This window comes from Cydia amplana, chromosome 7 (assembly GCF_948474715.1).
Source record: "Cydia amplana chromosome 7, ilCydAmpl1.1, whole genome shotgun sequence".
NCBI classification, from domain to species: domain Eukaryota; kingdom Metazoa; phylum Arthropoda; class Insecta; order Lepidoptera; family Tortricidae; genus Cydia; species Cydia amplana.
In genome coordinates this window covers 19,966,861-19,990,236 of record NC_086075.1, presented here as the reverse complement: position 1 = coordinate 19,990,236, position 23,376 = coordinate 19,966,861, and the positions used below count along the sequence as shown (strand labels likewise).

Below are 23,376 nucleotides of genomic sequence, written 5' to 3'. Positions count from 1 at the left end.
ATATTCATATTTCCGGGAAAATATCCCTACGGAAAATATTCCCAAAACGGAAAATATTCCTATTATTGTCCCATCACTATTTTCTAGCAACAGTACGTTATGTAGACATAGTGGCTCATATCCGAGAGTGCAAACAGCTGATTCCATTAGCGGCCGCCTTGAAGCCATTGTGATATTACGACGCGAGTATTGTGACTAGCTTTTAAAGGTTTGATTTTACTTCAGTACGGCTACCATCAGTTTGGCACTGACATAAACGCCGTCGAGAACGTAATTTAATATCTATACATCTCGCTCGTACTCGCATATTAGTGCAAACGAGATGTATATAAAGTAAATTACGTTCTCGATAGCGTAAATGTCAGTTTTGACACTGTCGTGGTACGCACTCATGGTACGGGCTCTGGACATTTTAATTTAACAACGTGACTATTTGTTTTTTGGTTTGTCTATACAGAAGCAGGAATAAGTAACATTAATTAATGTGTAAACACAAAAGTATTTCCGATTACGTGTAGGTACAATATTTTGATGAATCCATGTTGAATCATTCAACTTACAGAATATAGTGGTGGTGGTGGGTGGCGGCGTGGTTGTTGTTGTTGTCGTTGTCGTTGTCGTGGTTGTTGTTGTCGTTGTCGTTGTTGTTGTTGTTAACGCTGAAACAAAAAGAGGAGTAAGAATATATAATTACCGCTTACCTATCGTAAAATATGCCTACTTTGCTCCCCACTGGGTACGTGCTCCAATATTATTTTTATAATTGAAAACTATATCACAACCTCGATATAGTTCATGATCATGTTGAAACACATTCACGAGTATATATTACAACATGATAGTAGTCTACTTTAAATCGGCATATTATATTATGTATATCACATATTACGTGTCACAATATAATAATTTTAAAATTGTAATTATTTCCAATGTTGGAGGAAATTTTGTAGCTAATTATTGTATTAAATTGCATATGTGGGAGTAACGAATTTTCTAGTCACGACCACAATGCGGCAACGACAGCGACGCAATTTATCAAGAACATTGACAATGACGTCACCCGCGTCAAAGCTGCAGCAGTAACGTTGCTGCTGCCTTTCGGATGTAACCTGCAGAGTGACGTCACTTACTGTGCATTACTAGTTCAGCGTGCGGCCGGTCAGCGCGTGGCACGCCCGTGACGAGCAGTCACAGGGAGTGACGTCACTTATTGTTAGGGCATGCTCCCGGGAATTCCCGGTTCTCAAATTCCCGGGAATTCCCAGGAATTTTATAGTGCTGAAAGAACCGGTACTGAAGACCCGGTACCGGTACTTCCCGGTTCTCATCAGTTTGCGTATTATTCCCATTTCAATAGTAGTTTAGTTTTAGGATATTATATTCGAATATTCTTCAAGTAAGTTGGTTTTATATGAAAATATTCCGTTCTCGGGTTGAATTTTTACCTTTTGACCCTTCTATTATATCTTCTTCTATCGTATCTGTGCCGTCATAGTGCTGAGTGCATCAACTACGGCCGTGTGGCTCGTACACCTTAAAGCCCAGGCGGAGGCAAAGTGTGCCGGTTAATTTCGTAAAATAGGTTGGAATCCTAATAAAGTGTTTTTTTTTTATAAAATAAGTCATTTATGAATATTTATGCAATTATTTATATGAAAATAAGTCTTAACGCTAACACAAACAATTTCTTAAAATAATCATAAGATTCCTAGAGAACCGGGAAGAACCGGGAATCCCGGTTCCGGCTATACCCAGAACCGGGAAATGAAATTCTTGGTACCGGGACCGGTACTGCATGCCCTACTTATTGTACAGTGACGAGTTAATGACGCCACTTACTGTGCAGCAATAATTCGGCATGTGCACGCCCGTAGGCGTTCTCGGCGCCACAGCGGTACGCGCCCGCGTCAGCGCGCGACACGCCAGCGACGAGCAGCGATAGGGAGTGGCGGAAGCCGCGGGATGACACGGTCATTCTATGCTTGGAACCTGGGGGAAATATAGTTCTTTCATAATTCATAATTCTTTATTGCAACCATGGTACAGTATAGATGTCAGAATAAATGTACAATGTCTCACATGGACCCTGTAAGGGCACAGCATCATAGCTTACTTCTAACTAATGACATATTATAATAGTATTTTTTGTATTGTATGTAGCAAAATTATTACATTGTATCTAAAAAACAAGTTATGAAACAGTTCTTGTAATTTACACGAGATCACTAATAAATATACATATTAACATAAATTAATTAATGTACAATATTATAGTTGTAATAGTTGAGTCAGTTTGTCCAAAAACTTTAACAATTTCTATGATTAATCCGATCAGAACGGGGAAGTTTGTAATTATTAAACTGAGAATAATATACAGGTTTGATTCTTAATCGTCAAATACCATGCTATGGTATTTCAGTCGTGGAACTTGTTGGAATTAAAGACTTACATATGTAGTTTTACCTGTACAATGTCTCTACGAATACTTTGAAACCGCTACTGATTCACCTTACCAATAATTTCATATTAAGGGATTTTATAAATAGAATTTTATCGTTTTGATAAAATATAAATTATATTTTTGAAATTTATGCGAATGTAATAATAATGCTGTTAAATGTAACCTCTGGATTTTAATCAGATACAGGAACAAAGTTGGTACTGGTTTTCGTTGAACATGGATGGCCATATATTTTTATGTTCTTTTTTATACCACATCGGTGGCAAACAAGCATACGGGCCGCCTGATGGTAAGCAGTCATCGTAGCCTATGGACGCCTGCAACTCCAGAGGTTCATGTTTACCATTTTCTCGCAATGTAAGTTAATAAATATTTACCTCGGAATATTTAATGTTTGTTATTGTTTCGTTCTTGTATTTACTATACAGTCAGAAAATTGTATTCCTCATTGAACCAAGTTTTATTTGATGTATTCGATTTCATTTCGTAGATACAGAAACGAATAAAACAAAAACGATAAAACAATGTATCACCAAATCTAAATTGGAAATTATACCTACACGAAAAACAATATGAAACATCACAATACCACGAACAATAGAATAGAATTACATAAGGACAATACAAATACTTGCCTTTGATCGAATATTCATTGGAGATAAAAGACCAACCCGTTCCATTATTGGACCTCTCAAATCTTTTGACGTTACCTTACTTTACCCTTTGATATGGCCCTGGGGTATTTACGTCTTCACTTTCAATTCGGCTTACACACGTACGTGGTACTCACAGACGTAATATCATGAATAGATGCCACGTGTACCTAGGTATATTGTACTTTGAAAGTGATATCGCTGTAGTTTGATTTTCTACACTAAAGACAAAGATCTTATTCGATGATTAGGTGACAGTGACATGGTGGAAACCGGCTAAGGTAGAACTGGATGACTATGACGACTGTGTTTAGAAATTTCCATGAAAATGAAAAAAAAAAATGATTGTTATAACTTATAGCAATGGTTAGTTAGCCAAATTACTTTCAAATATTGTGATAGATTTTATGTACCTCTTGATAAGCAAAAATATTTTTTATCAATAAATGATCGTATCGTATCGTATCGTAGGTAAAAGTGAAATTTACTTAATCAAAATGCTTATTTCAAACTTTATTAAAACTGGCATCATCTAATATGATACCGGAAAGATTGCAGGGACTCTAGTAGATCATAATTAAATGTCACGAAAAAAAGTTGTGTTTGCTTAAAGGTCCATCCACACCGCAGTTAATTTTTGTGGAGCAACTGTTTCTCTAATGTTACCGTGTTGCAGAGTGTTACTCCACAAAACTTATCTGCGGTGTGAATGCACCTTTAAGTACAGACTTATAAAATAAGTCCGCGTTCTTTTTGTAGAATAGATACTCTTAGTAACTCTTAGATGTTTCAATTTTCCACTTATCAAGTAATGAAGTACCACCAACCAGCGCTTGCCCACTTATCTAAGCTCGCTTAATGAGTTTCCTAACTCCAATATCTAAATTATCCATCTCGTATCAGTTACGCGCCTTTGAAATGAAATTTAATGAGTCAACTTCATCCTATACGCCTTCGATTGAACTTTAGAACTAATTTGGAACTCGTTGCATACATTGCGGGCCTGTAGAAAGTTGTAATTAAAAATCCCGCCCTAGATTTCTAATTAGAAGTTTTCTTAACAAATGGGATTTTTAATCTTGAAACGCGAAAGGTTGGAAGTTTATACACTTAATTAAATACGGGGAAGACTTAGTGGTCTTTTAGGTTTTTTTTTTTTATATTAGGTGCTCTGTTATTTAATAGAATTTAAGATCGTTCGTAACCTAAAGTATAAGATGTCCCATTATGGAAAGGTCTTAATATAACTACCATAAAATGCAAGTTTGGTTCATTTAAATACGAAAACCTAGGGTAATTTTAAGAGTGACTCAGGAGACCGTAACCATAGCAACGTGTGACAAGTAAAAGTTGATTCACCCTCATGTCAAAATAGGTACACGTTATTTCAGAATATAGAGTTAGGTACATTAGATTGTATGGCAGTTGGCAGCTACTCGTAGGCAGGTACGGTGTGGCTCTTAATTGAACCGTACACACAGCTGACGTTTACGTTTATATTTTGAAGTGAATTTTGCTTTGGACGCAGTCGAGCGCCTGACGCCAAACTAATTTGCGATAGCGTCAGCAATCCTAAAATATCATTTTCACTTCTCGAGTTCATGATAATTTAACAAAATGCCGAGTAATTTCAATGTACAGTTCACCGTAATTGAAACACTACCTACACTATAATAAATTAAACGACTTGGCTACGAACTTCTCTTGAAGTTAAAATCTTTCCGAAGAACTTGATTCAGATTAAATAACTTGTTATGGTTTTGATACCACCTTGTAGATTGCTCACGCAGATTGGTGCATGCGAATGAAATGAAACTCGTACGTGAGATTTGCGCCAATCGCCAAGACGATCTCAAGGTCGTATCAAAACCAGTTCAAAACTACAACAAATTGTTAAATTATAAACTTTTTCTTACGGTTTTTTTTTCTGGCTTTTTCGTGTCGTGAGTAAAGTTCTCCGTAATCAGTGATAAGCCGCTTATCGTTATAAGGATAAGTGCTTGTTTCAGTTTCAGTTCAAACTTTGTAATCTTTAGTTAAGAAAGAGAGCTTATAATTCTCCTATTGTTATAATTTAGTAAGAGTATTATCCTAGCGAAGTTATTATTTCGTTAATACCAAGATTGTATGTAACTAGACATTTGACAGCACTTACTGTTAGTGAGTTTCTTATTGTTGAGCGTCCAATAGACTAGTGGAACAGGGAATCTGCAGTGCACTTGAGGGTTACGGCGCTGCCTGCAGGTGCGCGGATGTTAACACATCCTACCAAGACTTTAGCTATGTAACTAGACATTTGACAGCACTTACTGTTAGTGAGTTTCTGATCGTTGAGCGTCCAATAGACTAGTGGTACAGGGAACGCCTCTGCAGTGCAAGTGAGGGTTACCGCGCTGCCTGCAGGTGCGCGGATGTTAACACATCCTACCAAGAATTTAGCTGTATAACTAGACATTTGACAGCACTTACTGTTAGTGAGTTTCTGATCGTTGAGCGTCCAATAGACTAGTGGTACAGGAAACGCCTCCGCAGTGCAAGTGAGGGTTACGGCGCTGCCTGCAGGCGCGCGGATGGCGACTCGTCCTGCCCAGATTGAAGGGGCAACTGTAACAAAACAGGCTTATGAGTTTGGTTGGAGATTAAAATGGCTTTTGTTACCAATGATGTAATGTGTATTTTGCTAAATGTAGGTGCAAAGCAGAACAAGTAGTAGTAGTGGACGAAACTCGACTATCATGTAAAATATTAATAATGTATTGTTAGTATACCTACATAATATCCCTACCAACCTATTTAAATTAAACCCACATAACTACATTAAGGCAATGACAATGATTATAACATAAGAAAAGCTAATTATTCGATCCAAGTTTACTTGTTTTTTATTGACCGAAGCGTAGCGAAGGTCTACGTTTTGACTCGGGCATTTTGTTTTTGTATGTCCGGATGTTCTCCTCTACAGGTCGCAATTCTTAACCGATTCTCGTGAAATTTTGTGACCAGATTCTATGAGTAAATAATTTTTTTTTGCCGATCCCGTTTTTGGAAATTTTCAAAAATGGAGGAGTTGTGATACCTCGCGCTTAAACAAATAGTCGTATCGATATCATAAGAGTATTTTCTTTTTGAGACATATTTACATAGTAAATGGCAAAAAATGCAGAAAAAATGTATTGCTGGTTTAGGCGGTATTTAGATATTTAGTTTGTACTCGAGAATGAGTAGCCGAATTTCGTCAGCTTAGCTTACAACTATCATGGCGCATTTTGTAAACAATCGCTTTTTTTGTTTGCACACAGAAAGTCTGGGTTCGATCCCCAGTAAGACATAACTTTTTGTATTTTTTTTCACTTAAACTTCGTATTTTTTTTAATAAATTAAAATCTTTGTATTGTTGATGGTCAAACCGCTGTGTGGCGCTGTCATCGTGCACGGTCCCAATAAGCTATGCTCGCGAGGTCTACAGCTCACAGAGCCACTAGTTTTAAAATGCTTATTTTCTCATTTACGAAGTCAAAACAAATATTGTGTTTATCACGACAACATTAAACTGACTCCCATTTTAAGCTCCATTCCATTAAATTTTCTTTCCATCCCGATTCTTACTTTACAGTTATTACATTAAACCCGCTCATTAAAACCATCCGAGCCCTAAACCCGTGGACTTAAGGCGGCCCCTCACACAGCCGGAATGGCTCTCTGAATTCATAATCTGAATTCCATATTATTTTCCACATAATTTTTTTTTTCAAATAATGAATTTCTTAGATTTATGTGTAAGAATGATACTGACGAGCGTTCTGAATTCAGAATATGAAAATTACGATTATGAGGTACAATTTTGCGTTAGTTCCCTGTTGTAAATATAGGAGATGATACAAACAGCAACACTCTTAACTGTCCATTAGTAGGCCTTATGCCTTTTGTAATAAGGTTTATGAACTGTCAGTTAACAGCGTGGGCGATGGTACACCGTTTAAATAAAACTTTGAGTCTTATGTAATCTTAGTCGTAAATTACAAACTCAGGAGTTATAAATTTCATGTAACTTTACTTCCGCGTTTCAAATTATTAAATTATTGAACTTGAGCTCAATTTCATTAAGGCGGAGTGGGTAATTAAGTTATTTGACATTAAATGGCAAAAGAATGTAGGATGATGTAACAAAAACAGCGTGAGACAGGAATAGAACAAATTGTTTTGTATAGTATTTTTTATAAGAAATAAGAAACATTTATTCGTGATATGCACAAACATGACATCTATTGCTTTTGAATGTTAAAGGTATAAAGTTCTACTTAGTAAACTGTGGGACTTTTTAAGATATGACAACGAATATATTTTTTTAATACAGTTGCTCAAAAAGTGCTACTTTACGTAGCTGTTTAGCGTGCGGAAAGTTGGTTATCTCGCACTAGTGCTTTTCACTTTTCCATTTTTTTAAATTTATACTTGTTCCAATTCACGACTACTTATTGATGAATGTTAATATTAGTTTCCTTTAAACGTCGTAATCAACATAAAAACCTACTGTTAATGTAAGAATACCAAAAATATACATATTTCATATTTTATTACTTACCTCTTCATCATTATAATACGTTTATTTTTTAATATTGAATATTGAAAAACCGTTCTTAATAAGTTGTCTGAATGGAACGGAATAGCTGCCGAAACGCCAAACGCCTGTCAAAGTATTGTCAAAGAAGAGGCGTTTTTTTCTTACTGCAAGTATGTTTTAAGTTTCCAAAGGCAACATTCGATATTGTTTTAAATAATCGTAAACAACGATACTTAGGTAATAATAGTACAATGTTTTATATTTACAACTGTTTATGACTTATAGAACATGCATTTGAAAAAAAAACTTTCATTGAAGTGGTTCAAGAATAAAAACAAAATCCATTCTAGTCGAATAAAAGCTAAAAAAAACACCTCTTCATAATGTCAAAAATTTTCACTGCGGAAGTTCGAACTTACAACGACTTGATTTAGTTTGTTTTCCAATCTTAAGATTCCAAAAGTATCTTATAAAAATGAGTGAATCAGACTCTGAATTTGATTTCACACCGCCAGATATCGATGAGAAGGCGGCCATTGCTAATGAAAGTGCTTTGCCACAAACATCTAAATATAAGTATATTGCTGTTTATGAACAGTTTGTGAACTGGAAATCGGAACATAAGGCAAAGTCGTTCTCAGAAAACGTTATTATAGCCTATTTTCTAGAACTGTCGAAAAAATATCAGCCCTCTACCTTGTGGTCTAAGTACTCGATGCTAAAAACTATGATAAAGACAAAGAATGATATTGATATCAAAAGTTACAATAAATTGACTGCATTTTTAAAGAGACAATCTACAGGTTATCAAAGTAAAAAATCAAAAGTATTAACGGCAGAAAACGTGGAAAAGTTTATTAATGATGCTCCAGATAATGTATATCTGGCTACAAAGGTACGAATTCACTCAAATTTATGATTTTAGTTCATCATAAGTTAAGTAATTCATTTAATTTTATAAGTAAAGTGTGATTTTGTTCATAGGTTGCACTCATATTTGGGGTTTGTGGAGCTTGCAGGCGCGAGGAACTGGCGAACATTACGCTTAAAGATGTTGAAACTCATGGAAATATACTATTAATACAAATACCAAACACCAAAAACAAAATACCAAGATCTTTTACTGTTGATGGCCCATTTATCGAAATTGTCAAAAAGTATCAACGTCAACGATCATCAAAGGGCAAAAGTGACAGATTTTTCCAAAATTACCAAAAAGGTAAATGCACAGCACAGGTCATAGGCCTAAATAAGTTTGGTAATATGCCCAAGGAAATAGCCAAATTTTTGAATTTGCCCGATGCTGATCAGTATACAGGACATACATTTAGAAGGACGTCGGCCACCTTACTCGCTGACTCTGGTGGTGATATTACAACTCTGAAGAGACATGGGGGCTGGCGTTCAAATAATGTTGCAGAGGGATATATTGAAAATTCGGTACAAAACAAACTAAAAATTGGACAAAAAATAGCATCATCAATTAACATAAAGCCGGGCCCAGCAGAGTTTCCAACAAAGCAAGTATCCACATTTCAACTGGACAACCCTGACAGTTTTGAACCCCAACCAGGCCCCTCTAGACAGTATGTGTTTGAACCTCGACTCTCCTCTGAACCGGGGGTAAATTTTGACTTTCAACCTGATCCCTGTCAATTGAATTCCAATTTTGAACCCAAGCCAGGCACCTCTAAACAGTCAAAACCATATGTAAATTTGGAACCACAACAGGGCCCATCTAATACTGACTCATGTGCAAACCGGACTGGACCAAGTGCCTTAAAATCTGGCAAACAACATTTATTGCAGCTCAATAAGGACCATAAGGACCCAGTGACAGAATCTTCACAGACATGTGAAATTAATAACTCACTCAGCCAAACACTTAATTTACCAGCGAAAACTTTCAATATCACACTCAATAATTGTACAAATTGTGCCATTAATTATTATGTCAATAAAAAATAAATAAGATAAACTTGGTCAAGCAATACTTGTCAGTAGAAAAAGGCGGCAAATTTAAAAATTGTAGGCGCGCAGGGTTATCGTCCCATAGAAAATTTGAATTTCGCGCCTTTTTCTACTGACAAGATTTGCTTGACCAAGTATAGAACGGTTTAAAAAAAAATTATTTTTTTAACTGTATTACAATGGTGTTACTGAATTAATAATATAAAAGTTTCGAATTCCTTACTTGTTGTTTTTCTTATTTTTTCGCAACTGTATTAAAAAACGTCGTTCGATACACGTGCGGAAATGTCATTCTTCACTCGTCCCGTCGTCTCGGTACTCGTGAAGTAATGACATACTTTCCGCACTAGCATCGAAATGTACTATTTTAGAGCTCTTAAATGTTTCTTGTAAGGAAAACAGGTTTTTGTCTGTGTATTGTAGTAAGGAAAAATATAAAACAAAATTTATTTTTACATTATTGCCTATCATAGCTTATTTTCTTATGAGTAAAGTATTCAAAATGCAAGTTGCATTCAATATTTTACTTCGGTCGTTATTATGAACAAGCGAAAAAATATAAGTTTGAGCTCTTAGGATTCCACAATATACCTACTTAGGAAACAAAATTCGCTAATAACCAAAAATGTTCAGTGTCAAATTTTTAAGGTTGCTTTACTACAATACCTTTAGTTGATAGACTTACACATAATTTTAATGATGATTCTCTTGCTGACGGAGGGCGGGACCCCATTGCTGGCGATGCAGAGGTACGCTCCGGACGCCGCTCGCTCGGCGCCGGTCAAGTTCAGCCACTCGCCGTTCCATTTGGACACTGGAACGAATATTTGTGTTAAAGCGAACTTTGGTAGCTCTTATAACTTTAACTGTGACGTCTAGCTGTTATTAAACTGTCCACTTGTTATTGTTGTAGCCGCTTGAGCCTACAGTAGGTAACATGCGTCTCCTTAAGTTACCTGCCTATTAGTAACACTTATATATAAGTAACTTTTTTTTGGCATAATCATCTACTGGTATTATTGCTGCATCTGTTACAGGGTCTTCCCTATATGCTTAACTAAGCATTTCCGTTTGTCACATAATATTAATATTTCAACATTGGGACAATAAATACAGGTACCCAAGGGTTTCTAGTAGATCCTTTTCGAAGAATAAAGAGTTATTGGTGTAATATGCTACAATGAGCGCCATATTGAGTAACATTCATTGTAATAAGTAGATTGAGTCTCGCCAAGGTCTCTGATAGGCTGCGGAAATTGTTAGTTAACATAGTATTCCCAATAAATGTGATCGTTACACGTGTCGTTTAATCCAATAATAAAAACACAATAATACCTACATTAATTGTACGATTCCACTTAAGGTCAATGTACCTACCTAATTTCGTCATAGGGACTATTCCTCCAATTCTTGGGATTAGGTGCCGGACCCCTGGCTCCCATGAGCCGAGGAAAAATGCTGGGATAACGCGCGGAATAATATGAAGAAGAGTAACAATATTTTTTGACACATCCAAAAAGAACACAACAATTATTGAAATATTTAAATTAACTATCAATATAAAGCCACAAAATGATGAGGCAAACACAATTCACTTTATTTTTTATTCAAACGAACACAAGTATAAGTTTATAAAGTCCGTCAACCAAATCTTGTCAGTAGTAAAAGGCGGCAAATTTGAAAAATCGCGGGTTAGCAACACTGTGTTCAAATAATTCCAAAACGCGTGTCATCTGTGTTTTATCTGTGGAATGTGGATCGTGAATGACAGCCGTCACCTTATTTGTTTTCATTTGGTTTTCATTCTGAATCGTTTCTGTTTCAAGAGATATTTCTGCTGTCACCATTAAATACCAATACATTAAATAAGAATAAGCAAAGCTAAGGGGCCTACAATGTACAATCATGCTCGTTGATGGTAAACATTACTGAAAATTGAGGTTATGACAAGTATTGGAAGAACTCTTTCGAACTTTTAAGATTATGTTCAGTTTTTTTGTTTTAGGGTTAAAAGGCATAAATAAAATTAAAACGTATGCCTAAATCTATCCAACAAGACCATAAATTGTGTCCTGGAAACCGTCTATAGGCCCACATGTCTAATATTTTCAGCAATCAGTTGTGACTATTTACAAAGGTAAACCTTTTAAACACTATTAAGAGCCTTGATTATATCGCCGTTCTTTCGCAATATCTACCTAATCCATACATGTTTGTTGCAGGATTAAATCTTGCCCAATATAAGGCGTTCGTAGTACGTAGTATCTTTTCAGACAATACTTACCTATGGCGGTTTATGTACGTGTACAACGCATCCAAGTCGAAAAGTGACCCTTATCTTATTTACCTTTAAATAAAATAAACACCCAAATATCAGTTGTTTTATTTTTAATATGTATATTGTACAATATATACCAATCAAAAAAATTACACAGGTATGTCATATTCATCCAGAACAGTACACTAATTTACATTAACAAGTGGCATATTATATTGTAAATAACAAATATATGCACTATCTAATTATCTGCATTTTGATATGATTTTATTTTAGTAAACTTAGAAGACATAGATAGGGAACAAAGAGAATATAAGCAGTTGTTTTTGATATCTTCTTTGTTCATCATTTTGATTAACATTGTTTTAACATCGCTTTTAAATTGTCCGTCCATGTTTTAATTTTTTTCAATAAACCGCGAGTGACAATTTGAATTGACGTACGCAGGGCGCGCTCAGCGGAAAAAAAAAATCTGTTGGTTCGATGTACATTGCTGCTTTTCTTAGCGCAATACTGCTCTTTGAGTGTTGCCCTACTTTAGTTTGCTTTACATTGCTACTGACAAGATTTGGTTGACGGACTATAGCTACATATTATGCCAAGATTTTCGTACTATCTCTAGGATCTTAGATTAAACATAAATTTTACTAATACTAAGTTACATAGCCATAATCAAAATAGCCTTGAATTTTAGATACGTTAACTCACTTGAGGCATGTAAAAAACAATAGGATTAAAAATTCAAGATGAGTACATTTAAAACATTTCCAACGGCTAGTAATAAGTATATTTCAGAAAAGAAAAGGCTTAATTTATTTTGTCTGCATATTTATCATGTACTTCTAAACAAAAAAAGTAAAACTTATTGAAAAAACTTTACCTTTGTTATTTAAATTGCTGAAACTGCGGGTTCTTTTCTGCAAAGTTTTTTAATATCCACACCTCAAAGAATTTAAAATGGATAATTGAATATTACAATTTCAGGGTTTAAAGCGGGTTTTTACAGTTCAGAAAACTTAAATTAAGGTTGGCTGTTGTTGTCAATGTTACCTACTTATAAAAAATGATATCTACGAAAATGTTTTCTGCTGCGCGCAAAAGTATTTTATAAATTTCTCCACTTTCATATAGTACCTACTTAACGAAAGTACATTTATTTTACACTCACTCTTATTACACTTCTTTTATTCTCTTCAATTACTCATTATCTTCGCTTTCCATGTGGTTTTAGCAGAAAAACCTACAACTACCAGTGTTATCTTTGCATATATTAATCTAGTTCGCAAACAAAGACAAGCCGTGGTATATCTTTACATGAACGTATAGTTTCCCAAACAGTTAAGCGGCAGCTTGAGTTACGAACTTTGCACATGTCATCCAACGCTGGAATACGACAAAGTTCTGTGCTGCTGAGTTGTGGCAGTTTTTGGGCATAACGTATGTGCAGCGGCTGAACGGAATGGTACGTCCGTGACTTAATTCTCGAAGCTGGGTGATAAATATCACTTTTTATGGGGTTCTGTGGTTGTATATCAGACTGAATATTGTCTTTGGCCAATTTATGTCGTTTGCTGCATACTGTGACACGATTTACGGACATCTATTTATTTCCTTTGCAACGTTATATCTCCTGATCAAACTAATAATACAGTCGCTATTAGATATAACGTCAATATTTGTCGTACAGTCAGTAACAGACGCTATGCACGGCAGGCGTTTAAAAAGCACACACAAATGTTATTTTCTTAATAACAACATTTGTTTAGATCTTTCTGACTCATCCGTTTATTTCTATTGTTAACTGTTCGTATTCAGACCGCATTGCAGCAGAAAAGGTCCAAAAAGGTCAATATTAAGTAATTATTTATTAAATATAACGTTTTCTGCAGTAGCAGTTTTTGTCCGGATTTTTGACATTTACGGCAGCAGTGCGGTCGGTAGCAATGTCATGCTACAATGCTGCATAGCTCGGATTCAAACTGCACTAACATAGAACAGTGCCATTATGTCTAGATACAGTTGACGTCAAATCAACACTTACCTAATGTTGAATTGTTAATCCTAAAATGCCTAGAGTCTTCTCTCCTCCAGACGATAGTCGGGGGCGGGGTTCCCGACGCCACACACCTCAATGCGGCGTCTTCGCCCTCCTTCATCAGGATCTCGCCGCTGCTCGCTTCATCATCGATGTCTGGCGGAACTGAGAAAAATAATGCTGGTCAGTGTCACAAAGGACCATGGGCAACTTTGTATGGAGCCTGGACCCAACGCCAACAGAAATGAGAGTAAGGTAATAGATAGGTATTTATGTAAGTATTTAATTTTTTTCTATGGGCACCAATCGGAATTCCATTGCAGACCTAAGATATTGGTATTTTAGCCAAAATGACGTCACCCTTATTACCTAGGCAATAAAGTCCAAGTAAGTAAATTAATTGCTGCAGGGTAGATGTTAACGCACCGCCGGACAAGCGCACAGAATGATTTGCCGCGCTCGCCCGGCGGTGGACTCTATTGCCTAGGTAATAAGGGTGACGACATTTTGACTAAAATACCAAATTCTCAGTTCTGCAATGGAATTCCGCTTGGTGCCCATAGAACGAAATGAAGTACAGAAAAATACCTATCTAATGACCTAACTCTCAACTCAGTTGGTTTTGGGGCAATTTTGATGCATAGTCCTTTACAGTTTCTTAGCTTACTCATTGCGGTTAAGGAATTTCATATCCGTACCATTTCGTAGGTACCTTATCACAGTGACAATAGTAAAAGGTCCATAGCGACTTTCACAATGCGTTCCAACGAAAGTGATACGGAACGAACGCCAAAAGACTCATTACAATGGTAAATCCTCCAAAAATCGCCAACATTCATTGTGCTGAATATTGAAATATCAAACCATAACTCACAAAACAAAGCTATGTCAACAGAATACAAAGGTTTTCAATCCTCCTTTCCTCTACTTGTCTCCGTCCCATTGTTCGAAACCATCAATTTTTGCCCAGTTTTCTGAAGCCCATTATTCTCTTGATTGACTCCGGTGACACCTAATATTTCGGGCGCGTGCAAATAACCTCCTTCCCAAATTATGACGACATCATTTTAGATACGATCAGACACGCGATATAATCTAGGTACTGTCATAAAAAGATGGAACGTAAATATCAGCATTTTTTAACTAACTCATGGAGTAATAAGAAAGAAAAAAATTACAAAAATTCGGCATTTTGGTACGATGATTTCAAATTTACCACTTTTGCATCGCTTAAAATCTTCATTAGGTAACAGAATATTTATGAGAACCTAGCCATTTAATTTAACTATTATGGAAGATAATTCGGCTTAATTTGACGTGGCTATAAATCAGCCCCCTTGTGCCTCCCACATATCCGTTACGGCACCAGAGATTCAAGTTGTACTGAGAATTCACTAGTAACAATGTGCTTACCTACATCAAAAGAAAACTGTTATCATTTAAATACAAAGTAAGTAAAAAACCAAAACCAACCGACAACCTGCAGCCGATGCGTCTGACTCATCATGGGCTCCGTGTTGACCTGACACATGTATCTGCCGCCGTCGCTCGGGCCCACGTCCTTGAGCCCCAGGGTCCAGGTCCCGTCGCCGTGGCCGACGCTGATGCGGTGGTTCTTCGTGATCACGTGCCCGGCGATGGTGAGGATGGTCTGCGTGTCTACGCGGAGCCACGCCACCTGGTTAAGAAATTGGTTTAGTATTTAATGGTGGTGAGTCAAAAAAGATTTTACAGTACATATGGGGCTACTTTTCCGCGTAAAATAGCACTTTTCGTGCGTATGTCGAAACTTTAAAGTGCCATATATACTGTAAAACGTTGTTCGATACACGTGCGAATAGGTAATTCGCAACTCGTGTCGATTTAAAACACTCCCTTCGGTCGTGTTTTAATTTATCTCCACTCGTTTCGAATTTCCTCTTTATCGAAAATAACTATTAGGTATCAGTTCTCATGATCTGAAAGAGGGTCATTGTTGTTCTATTAAAAGATGTGCAGAAAATGATACGTTTCTGCACTAAAGCATTTCACGTTCCAAGTACGATTTCTTTTACGATAAGCAATTAAATGGATTTGTTATACAATTTCCATTCTGTTAACGGCCCATTCCATAAATAACGATACTTTTGCCTAAATTGTTAATTGAAAGTACACTCAAGAAATAGTATAAAAATGTATAGGTTTAGTCATGTTAAAGTCTCGTATTCAAAATGAAAAGTAGAGTGTTTAACTCGGGTGAAAGGCATCATTTCATCGTTCGGGTTCGTAAGTATACGGAGAAAAAGCCTTTTGGTATTCAGTCCAAATTTACTAGGTATGATATAAAGCGTAGAGTCAACACTGCTGTACAGTGCACGGTAGGGTACACGTCATGAATAACAATTATATATTTTTTTAACGGAGTTGTAGATTTTTTTATTCATTTTATAACAATGAATATCGAGCTTACGTCAGCAACGTTGTTTTTTTTCCTTTATATACGTTTTCATACAGTAGAATGCTAAAATCATAAGTTCTGTATTTTTAACCATTTCATTCCTAACAATAACAAGATATGATATGGATGGAAGTACCTTTCATACTTTTAAGGGGTAGCTTCGAAAAAGAGGTTACTTAATTTTGAAAATAACAAATAGGTACCTACTAACAGCAAGCGAGATGCATTGGAAAGTGTTGCCAAATTATGAAAAGCTTCTGGTTTAGTAGATATTTGGGATTTTAAAAATTACCCCGTTTTCGAAGTTTACTTTTTTCTCTAGGTATTTTGTTTATAAAGTAACCAATTACCTCTTTTATCTTCCTCTTTACTCTTTTATTTCTTAAATGCCATTTAAACTTCCTCATCATTTTACCCGGTAACGAGTCAAGTATTCGAGTTTCTGCAGAACAACGTACTCGTAGCAAGCATCCGCATTGAATTCCGTAATAGCTACACTTACTACGAATAGAGAATACAAAATGTAACAATTGGCACAATCAGCATCAATAATAACGGATGAAATAAAGCGCCAAAAGTACTTATCAGCCATCGTGTAGGTAATACTCTTCCAAATAGATACATAATATTATGTATCTCTTTTTAGTGCTCCGTACAAAATTTCGTTTACGGAACAAGTTCGGTCTTGCAAATCGGTCAAATGCGTTTTTTTTCAGAGACCGTTTGACGTAGATATTTTAAGTTATTTGAGAATGGTAGCTACTTTTGACGCTAACTGTACCTATTTAATCTACTATTTAATAAATATGTGCAGTAGGTACCTATTTACTTTTTTTATTTTCGATTTAATATTTTCATATTCCCTTTTGAACTATAACGAAACATTAAACGTCAAACACAAACATTTCATGCAAACTTCCAAGTGGCAGTTAACTCACGCAATTTTCGGTTACCAACAACTCGCGAACAATTTTAAAATTACTTCAAAATGTATGGGTTCAGTTTAATATTCCCACACCAATGACCTACTTCAGCTGGCGAGCAAACGAACGCGTTGGAGATTAGGGTTGTCACATAAAAATAATTTATCAGTTCTCATAATTGTATGAGGAACCTTTTTTATTTCAATAAATCTGTTGGGGTGTACGAAATTATATTACGCTCGTTTATTTTTAGAAAGGCACAAAACATGTTCATTTGGTTTTAGCTGCTCCATGTGGATTCAACCTGCATTATAAGAGTTATTTTCATGCAATGGCAATTTCATTTTGTTTACATATTTACACTCAAAATGTATTCCTATTATTAGTGTTCCGTGTAAAACTTTGTTCACGGAACACTTACGGGATCGCTTCGGTCTTGCAAATCAGTTTTTCTCAGAGACCGTTTGATGTAGATACCTAGGTAGGTATAGATTTTCATTAATACGAAATAACTCAAATATTTTGTAAGTTATCATTTCCAAGCTAGTATAATTACAAAACAACTCGTTTTCATTTTACCATCCAAAGCAAGATCAGATTCATATTTAATGTAAGTGAAACTTATTCCGCAAAATAAACAATTTCTTAAGAGCAGTATTTTTCCCTCCCCATTCATTCCAATCTTGATAAACAAACGTCCAGACTTATAATATTATTTCGCTGGATCCAACTTGGATTTTGTTTTTTCCCAAAAACACCATCGAGATAGGGAGCGGTCATCCTTTGGGTGTCTTATTGTTTTCCTCTAAGAGTATTTTGACCTATTAGGTACGTTAGTTGTAACGCATTCTGAAACGTAAACAATAAAAAAAATCCCCATCGTAGTGGTTTTTTGATTGCTGAACAAAATGTAGATGAGTTTGGGGAGTACAGCTTACAGTTTAATTTATAGCTTCCAGCTGTTACAGGGCCACTCGGAATAATTAAAAGTTACACATTTAAGAAATCTCTCATGTCGGGATTATAGATATATACAATGCATAGTTACAATTACATTGGGTTGAGGTTAAACGTGTCATTAAAAAAAACAGAAGAAAACGATGAGGAATTAAGCCAGACGGGCCAGGCGGTCTTATTGGTAAAACGCTTAGCGATCTCTATCAGACAGCGTTAAGTCTAAGCTGGCACCTTTACAGATAAGTACTTGTGGTTCGTTTAATTGTGTTGTAGAAGGCTTTAAATATAAGGCTTTCGAATAGGTAATCAAATTATTACATTGATTACCTACTCTATGGAACTATGTATTTAACACAAGAGTAGAATGTATAGTCTATGGTCCTTTGTTGCCGGACAATATTTTGTATTATTTGATATTCCGTTTATTTTAACAATCCGTTCCTATTAAACATTTTCTCGTTCAAAGGCTATTGTATAATACTGTCTAACAACGCGGATAAAATTAGTAGACCATTATTTACGTTCAATTACTTATGTACCTACCTTGAAACTTTGTAGATTATCCACTCTACACGTGAGTGATGCATCTCTGCCCACTGCTACTGTCACGTTGGACCCTGGACCCACGAATGTTGGCAAATCTGAAACAACAAGAAGATACCATTATTTCTAGTGCTCTCTGCGTTATATGGTCTTATTTGTAAATAAATAAACAATTCATAAATAATACAGGACATTATTAGTTATTAAACAAATTGACTAAGTCCCACAGTAAGCTCGATAAGGCACGTGTTGTGGGTACTTAGACAGCGATATATATAATATATAATTATTTATAAATCCTTAAATAAAAACACCCATGACTCAAGAAAAGCATATCCGTGCTGATCACACGAATATTTATGCCCTTGCCAAGATTTCAACCTGGGACCATCATGGGCAGGGCAGACCGGTCGTCAAGTTTAGTAGTATATAAGTTTAGTACTTAATTATTAGTAGAGCTTAATTTATCTGATAGACGTCAGAAAGCTCATCATAATCTACAGCCAGTAAATTAAACTAAAAGAGTTTTCAATGCAATATACAGTAAAATACACGTTAGACACATAATGCTTAGTTCAAAAGTTCATAAAACGCATTCTAGAAGTCATATCCCAATATTATATCAAAAGTGTGCCAATTTTAGTAAATTTATGGCCCAATTTGACTTGGCTCATATTCTGGCTTCGCTTGATTTATGCTCGCACTAAAACGAGTTCTACGAATGCATTTTGTGCCATTTCCGCGTAATAAGGACGTTATGTCGTCGAAAAGTAATAATGCATTCGGAAGGAGCTTCTGTCATTGTAAGAGGGTCATACTCGTATCCTACATTATAGACAGTTGGCCGAAGAACGTGGTATTTTGGCGTTTCCGCAGGAATCTGCTCAACATACGAATTTAAATTTTTAATTCTGCCGTCAGGCAGTCTTGGCAGAATAAAATATTTGAGAATCTGTCCCTGTTTATTTGTTTAGTAAAGAACACATAATTTTATTAGAAATGAGTTTCAAATGCGGTACTCAAGAAATTTTGACAGACTTCAAATGCTCTTAAAAATAGTTGTTTTGTTATGGAGGAGGCAACTAAACTTTAGAAAATAATCATTTAATCTGCACCAAGATATTTTACGACCAGCCGGCCAAATAAAGTTGTCCTTGTTCTTTTTGTGTTAAAATATTGTTTGTTGGAGCAAAACCCAGCCCCGAAGCCGTCCAACAAGTGACAAGTTAGCAATTTTGTTATAATAACTTCGAACACGTCCACGGCAGAATGGGTTCCGGGTAGCTGTAAATCAGAACCTTTTTTATACTTAGCCTTTTACACACACGTATTATATAACATGTGTAAAGAAACAGTTTTATATTTGTAACTCACACAATCAACATCAAAAGTAGTTGATCAGACTAGGTACGCGGCAAAAGCACTTTTGTCTGATCTGATTGTCTTATAGCTAAACAAAAAGATAAATGTCTTTTTATGTTCATATACTCGTCAGATTATAATCTCGCTAGTTAAATTATAAACTGGCGGTAGGGAGATTATAAACTAACCTAACCTAACCTACGTTAGATTATAAACTAACGGGTTCACAATCTTACTAACTATTTAAGGCGTTGAGGCGTTGTTTCATCCATTACTATTGATACTGACTATACCCGTACTAGGTATTTACTGAATATTGTATGCATATACTGCTACTGAATATCGTATTTTCCCTATTATGTAAGTGTAAGTAAAACTAAAAATAACACAGTAAATCAGCGAAAAGCAAGTTGCGATTTGAATTTTCTTTTTTGATAAAAAAAAACCTCTTGCTGGCAAATCTACACACGAGAGAAAATACATTATCACTGCGAGTGGGTTAGACGATAAGATTTCGAGCTGTTACCATGCGATTTCATCAAAATAGTAATTTTATGGTTCACTGAAAGTCTGCCTTTGCATATTTTATATTCCTTAGAAATGAATGGGTATATGTGATACAAAAACAATGTTTTTGCAATGAGTACCTAAAGCAAACACAGCACCAGATTATTGTTTATGTTCTTTTTACATGTGCTTATGTTTAGAAATTCCGGTAAAAAGTAAGGAATTCCTCATTAATTATTGCTATTAGAAAACACCTACATAACATCAATTACTTATTATTAAGATTATAGGGTAGGCGGAGAGAATATTTCGTCCTTACAAATTCAGTAAACATATCTACTTCTATTTCTTAAACCAAATTAATTAAATTAGTCTAAATTAATTAGGTGTAAGTAAACTTAATTATTCACGTCTTATTTACGTACACATAATTTAAAATGAATGAAGACTAATTAAGCGAAGTTAAATACACAATCTTGGGAGGCCTTAACACAAAGCGGTGCCTTTGAGAAAGTAATTTACGTTGTAAATAGAGTAATATTGAAACGTACAAATTTAGAGATTAAATGGATTCTATTGTCAAGTTCCGAAATGTTTTAAACGTAAGTACTCTAGACGGCAGAAGGGTGATAAAGGATATTAAATTACATATAAAAAAACTTTTATATACGAGCCATAATAGCTTAAACAAAATAGAAGCTATGTACGTCTAATGTTAAATTGAACTATTATTATTTAACGTATATATTGTATGCCAACGAGTGAGTTAATTTTAATTCTGCTTGCAAGGTTTGATTTATTGAAATACCTTAAAACATTGCAAATTTTAAATGAAACTTCAAATATCTCTCTCTGTCTCTGTCAAATAAATACCGTTTCTCAAACTAATTTTAACAGAAATATTGGAATGAATATTTATGAGCAGCTAACCAAATTCATAAGACGTCAAAATGTTACGAACGCCCGAAGTATTCTAAGTTCCAACATTAGCTACATTTCGAACATTTTTTGCTGCCCGGCGCCCACGGGAATTCCTGACAATATTTCCTGTCGGAGAAATAGACAGGCTTCACAAACTTTACTTGCAGTCAGCGAAACTGTCTTCCGCCTTAAGAAATTCAAATTCAGTAAGACAGTGCCAGCTTGGGCGACGGCAAACGTAAAGTGGTTTGTGTTAGGGATGAGGTTCGGGTCTAATCGTGCTCGAGGGACCTGACTTGGCCATCGTATGATGTGCCAATAAGATTTTGGGGATATTTTATAACTTAGCGATATGACATGTTTGCTTTGGGGAGTGCAAGGCCGTGAAACGTTGCTTTATTTTTTAAATGAATTTCTAAACGAAAAGATCTTTCAAAGCATTTCCATCGCATTGAATTTTCTTGTTTTCATACATGCCCATTAGTAATTTACGCTGCTCCTTTCTAGTTTAGTTACCTATAACAGTTCGCTCGCTCGCTTGGATGATAATGTACTTATAAGTATGTAGGTAGGTGTTAGCGCCTCTATATTTAGCTGGCTAAATTGAGACAAACAAGTTAAGTAAGCCTGTACCTATACAACAACATATTTGAGAATTCTACAGAATCCACATTATTATTTTCATCTACAAGTATATAATAGTAAAACACTTATTTTTTTTCACAAGATTTTTTCCTCTGAAACTACAAAGCTACATCTAAAAATATGATTCGGTCAATATCGTGTCACAAAAAATATTTATGAAAAGTAATGTTACGTAGGCGAGTGTCCCAACTCCCACCCATGGGTCCAGAAGGAATAAAACAATATTTTTTGAAATATATGTATGAAGAAAATTAATTAAAAGTTATAAACAAATTTATGAGGTAGACCTACCTGGGATAAGTACACTCATCATGAGTTTTACACGGCCTTAAAGGCTAACGGCTGCGTCAACTCAAACGCACCCCGTTTTTTCATTCTTCCAAATTTTATAATAAATAAAAATTCATAATGTCAATATCCATGGAGGAAAATGCCTCTGATGAGGTCTACATTTGTATGGAGAGCGGTCGACCACTTTCCTTCTAAAAGTGCCCAAACTGAGGTAGGAGTGACATTGGGGCAAAGAAACGTGCCCAGAAGGCAGGGGTGTTGACAGCCCTGTCCCTCGGGTCAAGTTCAGTGCGGCATGCGAGGCACGTCAGCAATTCTAGCGAAAACTTCGGAAATAGAAATCGTATCCATCTCAAAATAAAAATCATACGCGTCATCTAGGCATGAGAGATATACAGATGATGACGAACATGCAATAACTCTTATACTAAACATTTTGGGTGCACGTAGTAGGTATGTATGATTTGTGCGTGTGATTAGTACTACTAATGTGTATTAAACAAGGCACACATCAAGGAGCTAGTAATTGAGTTAATTTGCTAGAAACAACTTCAACCGGGGGTAAACAAATTCTCACCCTATTCTCTTGAAATTTTGTAAGGAGGTTCTTTTGTAAATTTAGTTTTTATGTAACCATACATTTATTCAGTTTTTAATAATGCTTGCGAGGTCTACAACTCACAGAGCTATTAATTTATTAAAAACTAGCGACCCGCCTCGGCTTCGCACGGGTTAACAAATTATACATAAACCTTCCTCTTGAATCACTCTATCTATTAAAAAAAACCTCATCAAAATCCGTTGCGTAGTTCTAAGATCTATAAGCATACA

The 23,376-nt window shown here is 35.6% G+C and overlaps 1 protein-coding gene and 1 long non-coding RNA gene across 2 annotated transcripts in view; both read right to left on the bottom strand.

The window, feature by feature from the left end:
• The window catches only part of LOC134649672 (lachesin-like), a 68,080-nt gene that overhangs the window by 2,978 nt on the left and 41,726 nt on the right, over nt 1-23,376 (bottom strand). Inside the window, exons 2-8 of the mRNA XM_063504510.1 lie at nt 18,820-18,917; nt 15,433-15,637; nt 13,966-14,124; nt 10,332-10,460; nt 5,584-5,718; nt 1,840-1,989; nt 561-659 (exon numbers count right to left, since the gene is read on the bottom strand). Of these exons, the coding sequence (XP_063360580.1) occupies nt 561-659; nt 1,840-1,989; nt 5,584-5,718; nt 10,332-10,460; nt 13,966-14,124; nt 15,433-15,637; nt 18,820-18,917 (975 nt within the window). The remainder of the gene's footprint in view (nt 1-560; nt 660-1,839; nt 1,990-5,583; nt 5,719-10,331; nt 10,461-13,965; nt 14,125-15,432; nt 15,638-18,819; nt 18,918-23,376) is intronic.
• On the bottom strand, nt 7,562-10,015 carry LOC134649681 (uncharacterized). The gene is made up of 2 exons (XR_010096983.1): nt 9,870-10,015; nt 7,562-7,981 (listed from the first exon to the last, which is right to left on the bottom strand). It is a non-coding gene; the product is annotated as an uncharacterized LOC134649681 (long non-coding RNA).